This window comes from Gastrolobium bilobum, unplaced genomic scaffold (assembly GCF_033153095.1).
Source record: "Gastrolobium bilobum isolate Gb01-03AN ecotype WA unplaced genomic scaffold, APGP_CSIRO_Gbil_v1 utg24252, whole genome shotgun sequence".
NCBI lineage: Eukaryota > Viridiplantae > Streptophyta > Magnoliopsida > Fabales > Fabaceae > Gastrolobium > Gastrolobium bilobum.
Window position 1 is genome coordinate 40,607 of NW_026899728.1, and position 19,186 is coordinate 59,792.

Genomic DNA, 19,186 nt, shown 5'->3' on the forward strand with positions numbered 1-19,186 from the left:
TATATATAATAACACTAGCTATACTAGTCGAAATTGATTTTGTCCTTTAGTACGATTGGTGGCTTCATTCCATGTGATTGAATATTTGTCTCAAATGCACGTTCAGAGGGGCATCCTGCTGTCCATTTTACACAATTGTATGTACATTGGTATTGGGTAGTTTATGAATGAAGCAGTTTTTGGAAACAAAAAAAATGATGAAAGGATGATCTCAAAGGACTCCAACAAGGATATTTGGAACTCTTTTTTTGTTGCGCAGCCAACTCATCAATTGTGATTTGCAACAGGATGATCTAAGATTCCTCTAGATAGAAGTGGTCCATAACAATATGAGTTTTATAAGAGTTATGTTGTAGGAAAAGTAATTGTGTAATGTCATAGAGATTCGTTTCACATGCCGTAGTTTTTTGTTTGCTTCAAAAAGTGTGAGCTCCACAAAATATTGTGTGTGTAGGAAATTTTCTTGTGTCATATTAAATGATAAATGCAAATCCCTAACAATATATATAAAATCTTCAGGACATGTTTAGTTTTTTTTTTTTTTTTTTTAATTTTATTTCTTGTTTTAAAGAATATGAAAAAAATAATAAAATTTATTTTCACTATTTCTTTTCTAATTCTAAAAATAAAAATTAAATAAAAAAATATTTTAAATAATAATAAATACTACTATTATTACTTTTATTTATCAAATAACACAAGAAAATCTAAATCCCATTCTACTCATTCAACGCCAATTTATTACTACGTGCCACTTTTCCACACTATGTTAGCACTTTCCGTTCCTGCTGCTATTATTGGTTAGCGGTTTGGAGCATAAAAAACTTAAATTTAATCAAATCAGGAAAACGGCCATTATGTATATAACATGGACAAACTAAAAGACAACGATATGAATATGAAAACTATGAAATATGAATATGAAAACAATAAAGAGGCAGTATGTAATATGAGCACTAAAGGAACCACAACTCAATCAAGAACTGTCAAAATGAATATGAGCAACGTAGAAATGGAAGAATAACCAGATAACCATTGGTTTATTTGATGCTAATAATCGATGAATTGATGAATATATATATAAAAAAATTGAAGAATAAAATGAATCATGATGACTTCTCCTAACAACAGTTCATCTACAAACATTGTGAAGGATGTATTGGCTACTCCAAAATCAAAACTTAATCTTAATTTTTCATTCCGATGCCTCATCAAAGAAATATGAAGTACTCGATCAAGGTCCTCAAAAAAATCCACTACATACAAGGATGTATTTGGTACTCCAGGAGCAAAATGAACCTGACAAAAAAAGAGATACTATTGGCCTCAATAGTGGTCATGGAAGTAGGAATGATCTTAATAACATAAGATTCACCGCACTTGTCCTTATCTTTTAAGGATGCTTGATACAGATTAACAAAATGTCTTTGTGAACAATAAGTACACTATCAGGATCCAGTTATGCCACAACGATGACATATATTATCATTAGTCATCTTCCTTTCGTTTTCTAACCTCCTTGGCATTTTTCCTTTACCATGTTTGAGGCCAAGGTTAGGCTTTCTAGAACGCACCCCTTTTGAACCATAATTAGCATATGCTTCGGGCATAACTTTGAAACCTGCTGGTCTAAGATCGTGTTTTTTTAAAAGAAGCTCGTTATTTTGCTCAATAGTCAATAGCACAGAAATTAATTTTGAATATGTCATAAACTGGCGCTGCCAGTTGTAACACCCTGTTGTACACTGGTTTGTTAACATTTCATATGATATTAAGCGCAGTTACAATCACAACGGTTGAATTGAAAATATAACTAAACTTTTTCTTTTTAAATGTTGGAAGTTTTCCCGTTAAAATGCTTTCCGTATTTAACAAGAGGACACTGTAATTATAACTGAAACATAATGCGGAATAATAGAACACTGCTTATTCCTGTCATACATCTTGTATAAGGCTCCACTATGAAGTCCCCATAAAATAACATGGCATAAAACCTACCTTAGAATCTTACTTAGGCTGAACCATGTTATGTTCTCTAAACTGAGACAATACACTTAACCAGTAACTCTAATCTTTTTGTTATGATAAACTAGATATCTGGGACTTTCCAGAAAGGTATAACGTTAACCATTTGGTTAAGTATAGTCGGAGTTATTAAACTCGCAAGGTAACTGACGAAACTGATCTTTTGAAATTGTAACATCACCTTTAAACCAAAACTGGTATTGATATACTCACCCTATGGATCTAAGATTTTACAGGGTTATACCCCTATGTATTTGCTTCACATAGATAAAAAAAGATCAATGATATCACATGCTTACGAATCAGAGTCGTTGATCTTTTTTTATCTAACGACTCTCAGATGAGGTGTCAAATTTCAATTTTGACACCTCATCTCAGAACCGTTAGATTACAAAAAATCAATGACTCTGATTTGCAAGCATGTGACACCATTGATTTTTTTTTATCTAACGGCTTTGAGATGAGGTGTCGACTCTGATTTGCAAGCATGTGACACCATTTTTTTTTTTTATCTAACGGCTCTGAGATGAGGTGTCAAAATTGAAATTTGACACCGGTGTCAAAGGATCCTACCTTATATATATATATATATATATATATATATATATATATATATATATATATATATATATATAAGAATCTTTTAATTTCGATGTAAGATTTAGAGGTGTTACTCCCCAACTTAACGGTTGATTTTAGTGTATCTAACATTTGTTATTTATTGAGTTATACTAATTAAATAATTTTTAAATTTAAATAAATCATATTCAATAGATGGACGAAAATCAACGACTGAGTCTAAGCCTTACACTTGAGTAAAAAAAATCATATAGCTAATCATAATTTAACTATTGAGTATGCCATACAACGGTTTCTTTATAAAAATGACACGGTTCCAATTAGGGAAATATGAATTAGCAAATTAAACTAAATTTGCTAAAACAAACAAGCTATATGACCAAGCCTCATTCTTTCAGCCACTTGACAAACCTGTTAAAATTCTCTGAAGAGCGACTTCCTTCTGCTATGTTGTATGTTACCTTCTCCTTTAGCATCAGGGAACTTGATCTTATGTTCTCATCACTAAGAAGTTGGTCCACTTTTGTTTTTATCTCCAAGCGTGACACCAATCCATTTTCATCTGAGTCAAATCCGAACCCAACTTTCAACTCATCGCAAATGTATTTTTTGTTAAAGAATTGGTCACAAAAATATGGCCAGCACAAGAAGGGCACCCCATTAGACAAACCTTCCATGGTTGAATTCCAACCACAATGGCTAACAAAACAAGCTATGGCAGGGTGGCTTAGCACCTTTTGTTGTGGAGCCCATGAAACTATCTTACCTTTACGACCTATGAATTCATTGGGGTATGTTATCTTAGTGGTACAATTGGAATCTTGACGCACAACCCAAAGAAAAGGTCTATTGGTAAGGTCTAGTCCAAGTGCTAGTTCTTTGAATTGGTTTTGGTCCCAAAGTGTTATACTACCAAAGGCAACATACAAGACAGAATGATGAGGTTGCTGATCAAGCCAATCCATGCAGGACAAATCTTCTTCCCAGAACTGTCCAATAGATCTTCCATTTACACTTTTATTGTCATAACTTCTCAACAATGGACCAACTGGTAGAAGCTTCGGAACAAAGGATAATGCACCAGGTTCAAGTTCATATGTGGTGTTGCAAAGCCACCACTCTGTCAAATTTGTAGTTCCTACGCAGTGCGTGAAATAGTTAATTATTTTCTTAAGATTTACTGAGTCAGCCAGATTCGACCATAAAAGGGTCTTTGTGTTCATCACAGGCATGTTCGGTGATAGCCGAAATGTCTTTTCTGTGATTGGTATTCCTGTAGTGAGAAACAAAATAAAACAAGATGTAAAAAACTTGTGAAAAATAACGAAATGGAAAGTATTTATTCGTTCAAAAGTTTACATGCATGTTTGCTCAATTTAATTCTCACTCTGTGTAACTAATTCTAACTAAATAATATTTTCTAGATGAAACATATGCAGTATACACATATAAAGCTATTAGCAAATGCACGAAGTGATGTTGGGTAATGGTGATTAAAATTTATTCTATTTGCATATAAGTTATCAACCCAAAATTATAATCTAATAGATCAACCAGAATATAAGCAGAGTGACATGTTAGTGAAGTAATTAATAGAACCAAACAAAACTTGTTAGTGAAGTATGATATTATTACTTACCATCAGAATCTATGATCCCATTATCAATAAGTGTGTGGATGTTGCATTCACAGGCAAACATGGCAGCTGATGCAGGCCAGAAGAGTGCTCCTTTGATTCCAAACTTGTTCCCAACATTCAAAGCCCATCCCATATTCACATCTGCAACTATACAGCTGATTCTATCCTCACCGTTCAAATGAATTTCCTCAATGAGCTTCTCAAGCATAGAAGGCATGGTGCTGATCATAGCATCACATAGCTTGCTAATATCTCTTCTGTCATCCTCAGGTGATCTTAAACCATCTGGGATTGACACCAACTTTAACAGTGATTCGTCAAGGCTTTTTTGCTGCTTGACCATGGAACTCACCACTCGCTTATGGTTGAAGTCTGTGTTCACAAAATAGACTTTGCATCCACGCTCAACCAAGTTTTGTGAGAAGTTCATCATGGGATTGACGTGTCCTTGAGCTGGAAATGGTAAAACTAGCACGCTTGGAATGCTCATGTTGTATTTTGTGTTTCTGTTAATTCAAAGACTCTAGTACTCTTTATATTAACCTACTCAATGTAACTCTACTGCTGTTGTATTTGGATGGTGGGATATATAACGAACAATGATAGATGGAGAAAGAAAGAGTTTTATAAAAATATTACATAAAACAAAGGAGTATATATAGGAGCAAAGTATAAAGCAATTTTTGATGAAAAGTCTTAATAAGATCTAATGTTTGGTGAAACTTTAGTAATATTATTTATTTATACATGTATTGGTGTTTGTTTACTGTCACATCGAAAAATAAAGTGTGATACTTTCTGGAATTTCAAGAAATATTTTTCTCTAGTAGTTTTATCTATAATAACACTAGCTATACTAGTCGAAATTGATTTTGTCCTTTAGTACGATTGGTGGCTTCATTCCATGTGGTTGAATATTGGTCTCAAATGCACGTTCAGAGTGGCGTCCTGCTTTGCCCATTTTACACAATTGTATGTACATTGTATGAAGCAGTTTTTGGAAATAAAAAAAAATGATGAAAGGATGATCTCAAAGGTCTTCAACAAGGTAATTTGGAACTATTTTTTTGTTGCACAGCCAACTCATCACTTGTGATTTGCCACAGGATGATCTTCGATTCTTCTAGATATAGAAGTGGTCCATAAGAATATATATAAAATCTTAAGGACATGTTTAGTTTTTTTTTTTCTATTTCTTGTTTTAGATAGAAGCAGGCATTAGTCTTCCATTAGTCCTTTACAAGCGATGCGGCATTCCTCCTGTTCATACTTTTCCAATTCATTGAATTTAGTGAGATACTAGTCAATGGTCATCGATCTCTGCCTCAAATCATTAAACTCGTTTTGCTTCATTTTCCTAGCTTTCCTAGGAAAATAATTGTTTAAACATGGATTTTCAAAAACAATTGCAAGGTGATTTTTTGGCCATCCGCCTCTATTGGCTGCATCTTATTTGACACCAATCATCACCATCAGCGTCCAACCACCACCATCGCGACACAACCACCGCCACCACCACTATAATCACTATCACTACCACCGTCACCAACTACCACCACCATCACCGCAACCACTATAATTGTAACACCCCGTTTCCATACACACAAGATGTGACACACTTACAATATAGATGCGCACTTAATAGTTACAAATATGGAAGACTACTAAATTTATCAACATAGTTATCTTAAAACTATGTGACAATTTAAACTTTTCTTTGTGTTCCTTTATGCTCATAGACCATATAATCCCATAATCATACAGAATCTATATCATAACAAAACCCAACATCTTAATAAGATACAGACAATATAATATTTGTATATTGAACTAACTGAATAACATCCAAACCTGTATTTGAGAAACCAATATACACTATATATATATATATATATATATATATATATATATATATATATATATATATATATATATATATATATTTTCAAGTTCCAACCACACAGTCATATGAACACATCATGAACGAAACATGTGCATAACATTTTCCATCACACCAGCATATGCTACCAGCAACCCAAACATAATTATACATACCATAAATAAAACCTTATTTATTTATTTATACCAGAATCACACATTTTTTGAGATAAAAAATTCTACAGATTTTAAAAGACATTTTAGAATTGGAGAGACTTTATAGACTTTTTTAAAAGACTTTTTTTACAATCAAGATTTCATAGGATTGAATTTTAAAGGATTTTAATAGAATTCATAAGATTTGAAAGGACAATATGGATTTATAAGATTTTAAAAAACTATATGAATTTTTAGCAAATATTCAAAATTACAAGAGTCAATAAAAACAAATAAAAAATAAATACAATGATATTAATAAAAAAAAGTAAAGTTAATAACGGGTTGAAAATTATCTCAAAAATTACTAAGCAACAACTCTCCACATATCAATAAAATCTAATATAATTTTCTCAATGAGTTTGAGTTTGATTTGCGAAAATAATAATCATATATCAACGGTTAACTTCCAAGTTAAATATTAATTAATGAGTTTGATTTGTGAAAATAATAACCATTGATTGACGAAAATCAACGATTAAAATATGGTTGTAAACAAAAATAGGTTGTAAGTATAATATTTCCCATAAAAAAATAACAAAGAAATGCAATGAAATTAATAAAAAAAAGTAAAACCTAATATAATTTTCTCAATCAGTAAAACATAATATAATTTTTAACAAACATTCAAAATTACTAAACAACAACTTTCACATATCTAATGGGTTGAAAATTCATTTGGTATCAAAGTTATGCATATATGATTGTAAGACCTAATTTTTTTTAATTATAAAAATAATTCTAAATTTGCATATAGAACCTAAAGTTCATGACAAAATTTCGTTTGAAATTTTTTGCAATTGATCTTGAAAACCTTGGGATTTTTGTTTTACGTGATGAGAGTTTTCTAACCATATATCATATGCATATTTTCATTGAATATTCTAAGAAAATTTTGAATCTGAAATTTTGGGTTTAATTATATGAAAGTTTAGAAAAAAATTCAAATTTTTTTCAGTCGATACATTGAAACCTTAAATTCCTTTGGGGCTTTTGAGAAATAAGTTTTTAGTTATCTATTGACACAAAAATTGTTTGAAATCGTTTCCTATAGTGAAGGAATTTCGTTCATGAATGTATTGTTACGAAATATAAGGTTCATATTATGAAAGTTTCAATCTTTCTTTAAATTGATATTGCTTCATTGATGTAAAACGAAAATTGATTTGAGGACTTTAGTTTCCTTGTTATTTTTTCACTATTTTATGTTGTTTTTAATACAAAAATCACACGTTTTTGTGCCAAGAAAAACCGCGAACCATAGCTTGAAAAATCACTTTTTAAACTTCCAAATTTTTTCAAAAATAGCTCAAAAATATATTATTTTTGAGATAGATTATATTAAAATCTCGCTAGTTTGTTGTTTCTGGGTTGTTTTGTGATGAAAATCGCTCAAAAATATGCTTTTTTTTTTTAGTTTTGACGAAGCTCCTATGTCGGAACCCAATTTCGAGCAGTCAACCTGCCAAAGGAAGAAGAAAACACTGCAACAGAAGAATCTCAAGAAATCCTAAGGTTTGGGGTGAGATTGTGAGAGAGACATTTTATTTATAATTTTCACTAAAAAGTCTCACGAAATCCACACCAATAGAAAATTCATTAAAATCGTCGGATTTTTGAATACCACGAGATTGTGATTCCATTATTTAAAATCTCGATTGAATACCAACAGATTTGGACGGATTTTAAAATAGTCCTTTAAAATCCTAATCTAATACCACATGATTTTTTTCAATCCATTAAAATCCTAATCGAATACCAACAAATTTTTTTGTCCAAAAACAATCCAGTAAAATCCTTTGAAATCCCAATCCAGTACACCCCCCTAAGATCCTGGAATTTCGCTGACAGGAAAACCCAACAGGTACTATATGTTGAACCATAGGTTTTAACTTATATATTTGAAGTTTTGATAATTACAAAGCATCAACAAGCTCAACATGGATGCGCAAATTAGAAGGCCCTTTTGATAATTACAAAGCATCAACAAGCTCAACAGGTACTATGCGCAAGTTTTGATAATTACTATAGTGGACGGGTCAAAAAGGGTAGAATGTGACTTTATGTATGCGCCCTTTTGATACACAAAAGGGTATAACATATTTGATATGTTATAGTTTTGTGTCTGCTTATAGTTTCACTGTGATATGTCTGCTGCATATTTTCTGATATAACATATTTGATAATTACAAATTTCCCATGTGGTACAAGGTTGAACAGTTTTTCTTTGGATAATAGTTTTGGTTGGTATAATAATGTATAAATCTTAGTAGTTATGGTTCATCGAGACACTTATTAATTGGACAAAAACAATTTTTTAAGTAAAGGCTTTTAAATTATTTTTTAGTACCCAATATGATTGAGACTTATATTTGAGCTATTTTTTTTTTTTTGCAGCCTCAAAATTTGGGCTCTCCCAATGGATTCAGGCCATCCTCTTCTGCTAGTCATGTACCAAATGCCCAAGGACCTGAACTTCAAGGACACCCATCTCCTCCATAGTTCTCCTTTTTATATATATATTTTTTTGTTTTCCAGAACAATATCAGGGTGATTACATTTTGATGGATAGCTTTTGGTGATTACTTTTTGATGTATAGCTTTTGGTGATTACTTTTTGATGGATAACTTTTGTATTTTGGTGTATATCACAATGTCAGGGTGATTTTTTGGTGTTATGACAATGCTACTTTAACCAACAATTACATTTTCCATTTGATGTTTTAAATTATTAGAATTTGGTGCAAATGGTGATTACTGTTCTAACTTTAATTATGGATGAAAAGCCTTGAATTTTTAATTTATTTATATAATTATTATATTGGATTATAAAAGATTGATTTTTAATCAAATTTTCCATTTTTAGTAATTAAACATATATTGCCATTCCTAATATATATATATATATATATATGTGTGTTTAAATTCTTGAAAATAAATTATTCATATATTTATTTGACAACGTTTTGTATTAGTAAATATTTCATTATTTACCAAAAAAATAATGTATTATTTCATTATAGAATTGATAAAATAAATATATTAAATTTTATTTATTATTCCACGACGGTTAAAAACCGCCTTCGTATGTACCACTACAAATATTAGGCATTTGAATTGTTATTCCACGACTGTTAGGAACCGCCTTTGAATTGTTATTCCACGACGGTTTACTCGCAGCCTTGGAATTCTAATTCCGCGACGGTTTACCGAACAGACTTGGAATTCTTATTCCAAGACGGTTACCTTAACAGCCTTGGAATTCTTAATCAACGACGGTTACAAACCGCCTTGGTATTCTTATTTTACGACGGTTACCAACCGCCTTGGGATTCTGATGACCGCCTTATGAACCGTCGTGTTTTTCCCAGTCGACGGTTATTCCAGCGATTCAGCTAAACCGTCGTTGAATTGCCTCTCGACGGTAGTAACAACGACGGTTGGTTAACAGCCGAAACACGCATTTGGAGGCGGTTTGAACCGTCGTTAAATGACCTGTGAACCGCCTCTGTATACCTCTTTTGTTGTAGTGAGGCAGTACAACAAGTCCCAAATGAAGTTAGAAGATCAAGATAATATGCAAAAATGAAGAAATAATTTAAATGTGCAAAGTCAACATCAAAGTCAAAGTTTCCAAGTGAAGAAAGACTCAAGAGTATATTGTTTGTAATTTTAATTAGAGTCTTAGGAATGTTAAAAATTGAGTTTGTTGAGCTATATCTCTCAAGGTTGCATTTAGAAATTTGATTTGAAAGAAGATTTAAAAGTTTTATTTTTAATCCAAATAGATTTTTTGAAAGATTTGATTAGATTTGGTTTTTGATTTGAAAAAGAAAAAGTTAATTTGAGATTAATTTCCTTTTTGAAAGATTTGATTTTGATTTTATCTAATTTTAGAAAGTTAATTTTAAGATTTTATATTATTTTCAAAATGATATTTTGGAAGCTTTCTTAAAAATTATTATACAATATCTAGTGCAAAAATCTAGAGATTTTTCCTTAGGATTTAATTTTGAGGAAAAGTCCATAAATAACATTCAAAGTTCTTTTTGGAGAATAAAGAGAGAAACAGGTTTTTACAAAGAAACACCTCAGAATTGTGAGATTCAAGGATTAAACACCAAGTAGGCTATATTTTTGCATATCTTGAGAGTGAGCTCAATATATTCTTTTCTTTATCTTTTTCTTTTGATTTCTTTTGTAATTCTGAATTTGGGAAGGTTGTTCTGCTTCTGTGATTGGTTCAATTTGAGTGATCCTAGAGTTTAGGTCAAGAGTCGTCAAAGGGTTGATCACGGTCTTGTAAAAAATTGAGTTTTGTTTTTTGGTTCAAGGAGAGTGATCCTAGGTTTTAGGTTAAGCGTACAGGTCTTGTAAAATTTCTCTTGTAAAATGATTTCTTCAAGAACCGGTTGAAAACTTGATGATAGTAGAACGATCGGCCTCAGTTTGGTTGTAGCTCTCAGTGATGAAGATTGAACCAGGATATCGTATTAGGATTAATATCATCCTCCTTTGATTAAATCAGATTTATATTTGAATTGCCCCCTTATTGAACTTTATAATAAATGAGGATCACATATGAGTCAATAATATATTAGTTATGGAATATTATTATTATTATTATATTTCATTTTAAAGTTTTTAATTTTATAAATAAAATAGAGGAAGGATATTTTGACTACCAAAAGTTTTTACTACCACTTTATTACCTATCTAATCATTATTGTATTAACATTTTTTCTCTCTTCAAAAACTTTTTAACATTCTCTCTTTGATCTAATGGTGATTTGATAGGTAGTAAGGTAGTAGTGGATATTTTTGGTAGTCAAAATATCCTCTTCGATAAAATAATGTATATTTAATCGTGCAACAAGATCCCTTATTCGGTTATTCCGGCACATCTAAATTCTGAGCGAAGGTACGCATTGCTAAAGTAAAACTTGCCTTTATTTCCAAAAAAAAAAAAAAAAAAAAAGTAAAACTTGCCGGCTTTGAATGAAATATAAACTATGTAGAAGCTGATATTGACAGAAAGTTAGCCTTTGCTCGGTGACTTAGCTTAATTATTTATAGATGTGACGCTAATTAGGGGTGTAAATTGATTATGTTAGGTTAGATTTTGATTTAAATAAATTAGGTTTGTATAAAAAATATTGTATCTGTCATGGCCTGTTAATCTGTACAGACCTCAGATTATAAGTTTGCTTGACCTATATTTAAAAAATAATATATTTGGCCTAAACATGTTAATCTGTTTAATTCTCTTAAACATTCAATAATTAAAATAATATTATTTTATTATTCAAAATAATTAAAATAATAATTTATTTATTTTATTTAAAATAAATAATATAATATAAGCCGCCTTGTAGGCTTATAGGTCCGATATTATAAAAAAGTCTATGACCTATTTTCTTAATAGATTTTTTTAAAAGTCTAGGTTTATTTTATTTTACAATTTGTAATAGGACAAGTCTGACCTAATATAAGTTAGACCGTAGGTCGACCTAATTCATTTTTACTCCTACCGCTAGTATTATAATCAAATACACAGGTTTTTAATAAAAATATATATTTCTGATAGAGGCGTGAAAGGTTGAATAAGTTGAAATATCTATACGTAAGCTCTAAAACAAATTTTAATGTTTCTTATAAAATAAATTTTTTATTCTTCTTTTTTCCTAAAATCCGTAGTAAAAATTATGAAAAAGAATAATCATTACATCATTACATCACTATTATATTGTAATAGTGTCACGTTATCATTACATCATTCGGTGGCTTCTGATCATTTCTTCTGCTAAAAAGCAAACACCTAAATACACCTACCTCGGATGCGCCGCCTTATAATTTTGTTTTGATCCTCTTTTTTAAATTAAAAATTACTTCTAAGTTAAAATAAAAAAAAATAAAAAAAGTTAAAAGTTATTTGAGAATTATATAAAAAATTTAACTTAAAAATTACGTAAAAACACATATTTTAAAAAATTTATCTCATTCTATTTTTATAATTTTTTGTTTAAAAAAGAACACACAATTCAAGAAAAGCATATAAAAGTTTAAAAAAACTCCTCTTAAGAGTTTTTAACTTTTAGCTTTTTTCTTTATTGTAATAAAGAAATTTTTTTAATAAAAGCTTTTTTCAAAATTTATTTGGTCTAACTTATACATATAAGTAGTTCTAGCTTAAAAAAAATCCAAACAGATATTTAATCTAAGATTTGATGACTCTCTAATCATCCACGTGCCGCGTTTGCACATACATCATAGTTTTTTTTTTTTTTTAAAGCTCTGCAGCAAATTCTTTTTTTTTTTGGAAATACAAGGAAAATTAAACAAAACAACTAAAGACACAATCTGGGCATAGCCACGCCAACAACATCATCCCTCAAAACGGATTCGCAATAATTTGGAGGAGCTGTAAATTCTTGCAAATCCCAACCAAAGGAATGAGCATGACCAGCTAGAGCATCTGCAAGACGATTTCCTTCCCTGTAAGCATGGGAAACATGAACAAGCCAGTCCTTTTGCATGTAATAACGAATCTGATGAACCAAAGTAGCCAGAGGGTGTTCCTGATTACAGTCTTTGTTGATAAAATCAATAGCGACCACCGAGTCTCCTTCCAACCACACTCTACGATAATTTCTTCTCCAAGCTATCTGAAGACCTAGAAGGCAACCCCAAAGTTCTGTTGTAAGAGAATTACCCCAACTAAGGTATTTTGAGAAGCCAGCAATCCAACTCCCAATATCATCCCTAAGAACACCTCAACACCCAGTACACATTCCTCCCATTGTACAAGACCCATCTACATTGATCTTTATCCAACCATCTGGAGGAAAGGTCCAGCGAATATATCGCTCCTCTTTATTCCTTCGATGAAGACCAGAAGATACAAAAAGAACTCTAGACTGCAACACATAATCATGGTAACACCAAATCTGTCGAACAATGCTATAAGCATTAGCCTGAGATCCTTCAAAAATCATTTTGTTTCTGGTATTCCAAATGAACCAACAAGCAATACCAAAAATCAAAGGCCACTCCTGATTATCTCCCATATCACCAACCACGAGGTTTGACTGCAACCAATCATTGAAACGCTGGGAGAAAAAATTCCTTTGCTTTACCTGCAAAACAAGAAGTTTCCAAACATCTCTAGAAATATGACAATCATGAATAGCATGTATGGAATTCTCCTCTGAAACTAAGCATCTGGAACACATGTTTGAATCAGCCATATGCCTCTGAACACGCTTCACATTAGTCAAGAGCTTATCCCTAACAAAAAGCCAAAGAAAGCAACGGATCTTCTCAGGACCAGGCCATTTCCAAATTTTGTCCCATGGAAATACATTATTTACCACTTTCGTTTGTGCAATGAGAGAGTAAGCTGTCTTCACTGAAAACTTACTGTCGCTAGTCCCTGTCCAAATCACTCTATCTGGACCACCTTGTAAGAAAGGAGGCACAAGGTTTTGAACTTTTTGCAAAACTGAGCTAGGCAGCAGGTGCTGAAATAAATTCCAGTTCCAACTCCCTTGACTAGTTACACATCCAGCTACCGTCCATGAAAGACAATCTTCAGGAATCGGATGCACCGTAAGCTGGGAAAGAGGAGTACAATTAGGAACCCAACGATCATTCCAAAAAGACGTGTTTTGTCCATTACCAAGAAGAACTCGAGAATTATCCACCACAGGCTGCCAAACTCGAGCTACTCCTTTCCACAGATTCGATCCAGTTCTAGAGACTCTTACATTTGGGAACAACTGGGTGCCCACTTTGTATTTATTTTTGAGAACTTTACACCACAAAGCTTCAGTATCAGTCATCAACCCATGAGCCACTTTCATAATCATAGCTTGGTTCATCCCTTTCAATTGTCTAATTCCTAGACCACCGTCCTGTTTCTTCCTACATAAGGTATCCCAGGAGACTAAATGAGTCTTCTTACAATCTACTGTATCTCCCCATATGAAACTCATAGTTTTACGCTCCATGTCATCACAAGTAGTTATAGGGATTATGGAAGTTTGCATCGGATATAAAGGAATTATAGAAAGCACTGATTTTGCCTAAGTCACCCTACCAGCAAGAGATAAATTTGATTGCTTCCAAGAATTTAATCTTCTGTTAATTCTATCCAACACATAGCTAAAAGACCTTTTCCCAATTCTTCTGTGATGAAACAGGATACCCAAGTATTGCCCTAAATCAGATGTTAAGGCAAAACCCATCTGATCACTGATTTCCTGAGCACGGCTGTGATGGACATTATTAGAAAAAAAGATCTTACTCTTGTTACTGCTTACCCTCTGACCCGAAGCTTTACAAAAGCAGTCTAAGACTCTCGAAATTAGACCAGCTTGCTCAGTTGAAGCTTCTGCAAAAATTAACAAATCATCTGCAAAAAAAAGATGTGATATAGGGGGGCCATTTCTCTTAAGGACAATAGGCTTCCAACCTGCATGGGATATAGCAGCATTAATAAGATGACCAAGCCTCTCAATACATAACACAAAGAGATATGGAGAAAGAGGATCCCCCTGGCGAATCCCTCTCGTAGGATAAAATTCCTTAGTGGTGGACCCATTCCAAAGGATGTTAATAGAACAAGTCGAAACACAGCTCATGATAAGATGAATGAGATTGGTTGGAAACTTAAGATCATGAAGAGTATTTTCTAAAAAATCCCATCCTAGTCTATCATAAGCTTTCTCCAAGTCAATTTTGACAGCCATCCATCCTTGCTTGCCTTTCTTTGCACCCATCGAATGAATAATCTCCTGGGCAACAATGATATTATCAGAGCCATGCCTCCCTTTTACAAAACTGCATTGATTGGGCATGACTATGCTAGGCATAAGGTCCTTCAATCGATTGGCAACTACTTTGGTGACAACTTTATAGATGACATTACACAAGCTTATAGGCCTGAAGTGTTTAAACGATTCAGGAGCCTCAAGCTTAGGAATCAAACACAACAAAGTCTGATTAACCTCCTTAATTTTCATGGGATCCTCAAACACCTCCCTAATGAAACTGCACACCGATGGACCAATAAGATGCCACTGGGATTGAAAAAAGGCTGCATGTAAACTGTCTACTCCAGGAGCTTTGTAAGATCCCATTTGCGCAACAGTCATCTTGATTTCTTCCACATCCGGAATTCTACCCAAGCGATGAAGAACATCAACAAATTCTACAGACACAAAAATACGACGGAGCCATCATATTAAAAAAAAATTAAAATAAAAGTTAAGAAATACAAGAATAATGAATATTATTCTTAGTTGAAATCGGATATTATTATTATCAAAGTCACTACCATATTTTAACTATTAATTTCCGTCAATTAACGGTTATTATTTTTAAATTAATTAATTATTAATTTCCAATAATGATAACTGTTGATTGACAAAAATTAACGATTAAGATTAGATAATAACATTATTTTGTAATAACAATATCCTATCCCTTCAATATAGTGATTTGACTATATTTCATCCAAATCCAAAGAAGGAACGATATAGAAGAACTAAAAGGCTATTTACTTCCCCCTGACAAATTTGTTTTTTTGTTAATAAACGAGAATTTAGGCACATACTACAAATCTCTTTTATTTCTTGTTAATTTTGTTTAATAAATTTTTGAACAACTCACCGCATCCGATACTGTGTTAGTGTGGTTGCTCAGATCATAACCATGATAACGTATGAATTGTTTTTCTACGGAAATCTTTGAACTTTCAAATTATTTCTCTTGTGGGTAATCATGAATCTGCTTCAGTTGCTCACAAACTCGATCCCCACCTGGAATTTGACATTTCAACCAAGTTTGGCCTAATGGGTTTCTCTCAGTTTGCAAAATCATGCTCCGAAGAAGAATTTCAAATGGCTCAAAGTTGAGGAAACCGGTGGGCACAGAGAAAAGAGTCCCATTTTCTCAACTCCAAGTTGATAACTTGCATGTGAAGCTGATGCAGTAGAAGAGGTTGAGCTAACTCTTCGGGCTTTCTTCGAATGGTCGTTTTGGGCTGGACCCAAGAGCAAAGTAATTAAAAATTTTAATTTTAATTTTTTGGTCAATCAAGTTATTATATATTAACGTAGGGTTTACTTTTTCTATAGTCAATGTAAATAATTTATCTACATTTAGCCCAAAATAACGTCGTTTTGAGGCAGAAATCAAGGTATTTTTGTAATTATAATTTATTTAGGGTTATAATAATTTTTTTCATTACAATTTTTTATTTGTTCAACCCAAAACGACGATGTTTTGGGAGCGAATATAATTAACTTATCTACCATTACTGTACAACATTAAAACCATTAATGTATTTGCTTTTTGGAGTTGCTATTGTTTTTCTGCTTTATGCTCAGTTTTTAGCATTTTAGATTACTTCAGTTAAGATTGTTTTTTTACCTTTTATTTTTGGAAATTCTTACTATGTTTCTTTATGTTTTGGAGATCTTAGATTGGCAACACTTTAAATTCTGGGAGTCGGATATACCCAGTTCATTGCAACCTTTTAACATAGTTATCCTCTCTTTTTTCCTACATTTGTCCATTGTTATAATTTAACATTTTGGTAATTTCTTTGAACTTTTCCTTTTGTTAATTTTCTTATGCTGTTAAGTTTTCGTTCTTTACCCTGCTCATTCCTTAAGTTGGTCTTAATAACGATTGAAGGAAAGTGAGACTTTTTAATAAATGTTTGAGGATGACGCTGAAAGTTAACTATTAAACCAGTCTGCCTAGGGATTTAGTGTCAGAAGAAACCTTGAAATAAGAAACTTCAATCCTAATTTCCAAAAAATCTGTTGAACAAAAAAGTGTTAGCTCCTAGAGTATGTGTGATTTTAGGATTTAAGTTAATTCAGATTACAAGCTGATATTATGACAAACCGAACAACAAAAAGTAAAGCCATTCAGCCTTAGATAACACATCATTATTAACTTGTGCTTGCATTTTGGAGAAATTCTTACTAATTATGTTTAAAAAAACTCTAAATCAACTAAAAGATTGATAAACATACAACTCAAGCCAAATATACATACAAAGGAGATATATATATGGGCTTGCAAGACATCGAAGTGAGAATGGTAGGAGAGGAGACTTCTCATGCAACATGAGAAGTCTTTTGTTACGATAGCTGGTAGTGTGACACAAACTTAAACAGTTTGGAGGAGCTTCCAAGCTCTTGGCGACATAGCATTTTCCTACTCATACTCAATGATCCTTATTGAAATTCAGGACACCGTGAAATCCCCTCATACACTATCCGATTCCTTGGCTTCCTTTGTTTTTTTTGGTTTTGTTTGTTTCTCTTTGTTTCTGTGTCGGTGTTTTCCGCTCATGTTCTATCTCCAGGAGTTTCAACTTTCCACTGGTTCCTCGAATACCTTTATCCTCTTGTTCATCTCATACAATCATGGAGGATCCTGGATCAGCTGCTGCTACTCTCAACGTGTTGGAAGCTAAGGATGGAACAATTTTTGTGGCTTCTGCATTTGCTGGTCACCAACAAGCTGTACAGGATAAAGACCACAAGTTCCTAACAAAAGCGGTCGAAGAAGCATATAAAGGAGTTGAATGTGGTGATGGAGGCCCATTTGGTGCGGTTGTTGTTCGAAATGATGAAGTAGTTGTAAGCTGTCATAACATGGTTTTCAGAAACACTGATCCCACGGCTCATGCTGAGGATACTGCTATAAGAGAGGCTTGTCAAAAGCTAAATCAAATTGAGCTCTCAGACTGTGAAATCTATGCATCTTGTGAGCCTTGTCCGATGTGCTTTGGTGCAATTTATCTTTCAAGAATTAAGAGATTGGTTTATGGAGCTAAAGCAGAGGCTGCAATAGCAATTGGATTTGATGATTTTATTGCCGATGCACCCTATGGAGATGTTACTGTCACATTATTTCTGGGTCAGGATAGCCAGCAACCAATATTCTCTGGACAGCAGAAGTTATTTTTTGAGTATGAAACTCACTTCACTGTTATGAATTATCGTGGAAGCATAAATCACAAGAATATGAAGGATTTTGTGAGGGAATTTGGAACTGTCATGGTAACCACTTTAATATCCATGCTCCTCCCATTTTTCAATGACATACTTAAGGATTTCTACTCTCTATTTTTTCATTGGACCTTGAGGACAAGGTCCATTTTTTAGGGGAAGGCAATGTTACGATATCTTGATGGGCCCAAGAGGATGTTACTGTCATTAGCCTTTAGTACAAGTAGTGGAGTATCAGCCCATGTTGGGTATCAGATAGCCATTAGGCCCATAGGAGTGTACTAGTTTATTCATTAGTCAGTTAGTAGTGCTGGTGTTATAGTGCTGGTGTGAGTCATGCCATGGTGCATACGTGTCTTAGTTTGTTAGAATGTTGTTAGGATATGTGGCTTATATGAAGGGATAGGTGTCATTGTGCAAACTACCTGAATATACAAGAACTCAATTTTTGATTGTTTTTCTCTGAATTTCCCTTTTCTTTCTTGTTCTTTACTATGAGATACCGATTAGGATCCGCTATCCTAACATCTTTTTCATATATATATATATATATATATATATATATATATATAGGGACAAGATCATCTTATACCGGTGTAAGAATAATAAGTATTACACCAAATCTTAACTATTGATTTTCCGCATCTAACGATTCAGATTTATTAGGTCTCACTCATTAATTAATTTTTAATTTCCAGTAAATATCAACCGTAAGATGTACGGAAATCAATGGTTAAGATTTGTTGTAAGACTTATTATTCTTACACCAGTGTGAATTGATCCTATATATATATATATATATATATATATATATATA

General features: G+C 32.6%; 2 protein-coding genes across 2 annotated transcripts; one reads left to right on the forward strand and one right to left on the reverse strand.

Moving 5' to 3' along the window:
* Positions 1-2,832: 2,832 nt before the first annotated feature.
* LOC133292963 (UDP-glycosyltransferase 83A1-like) lies at positions 2,833-4,736 on the reverse strand. The gene is made up of 2 exons (XM_061491459.1): positions 4,244-4,736; positions 2,833-3,877 (listed from the first exon to the last, which is right to left on the reverse strand). The coding sequence occupies exons 1-2, from the start codon at positions 4,731-4,733 to the stop codon at positions 2,991-2,993; spliced, it is 1,377 nt and encodes a 458-aa protein (XP_061347443.1). The 5' UTR covers positions 4,734-4,736; the 3' UTR covers positions 2,833-2,990.
* Positions 4,737-17,697: 12,961 nt separating this feature from the next.
* Positions 17,698-18,654, forward strand: LOC133292959 (guanosine deaminase-like). Its single transcript, XM_061491454.1, has 2 exons — positions 17,698-18,420; positions 18,526-18,654. The coding sequence occupies exons 1-2, from the start codon at positions 17,782-17,784 to the stop codon at positions 18,652-18,654; spliced, it is 768 nt and encodes a 255-aa protein (XP_061347438.1). The 5' UTR covers positions 17,698-17,781.
* The last annotated feature ends 532 nt before the right edge of the window (positions 18,655-19,186 follow it).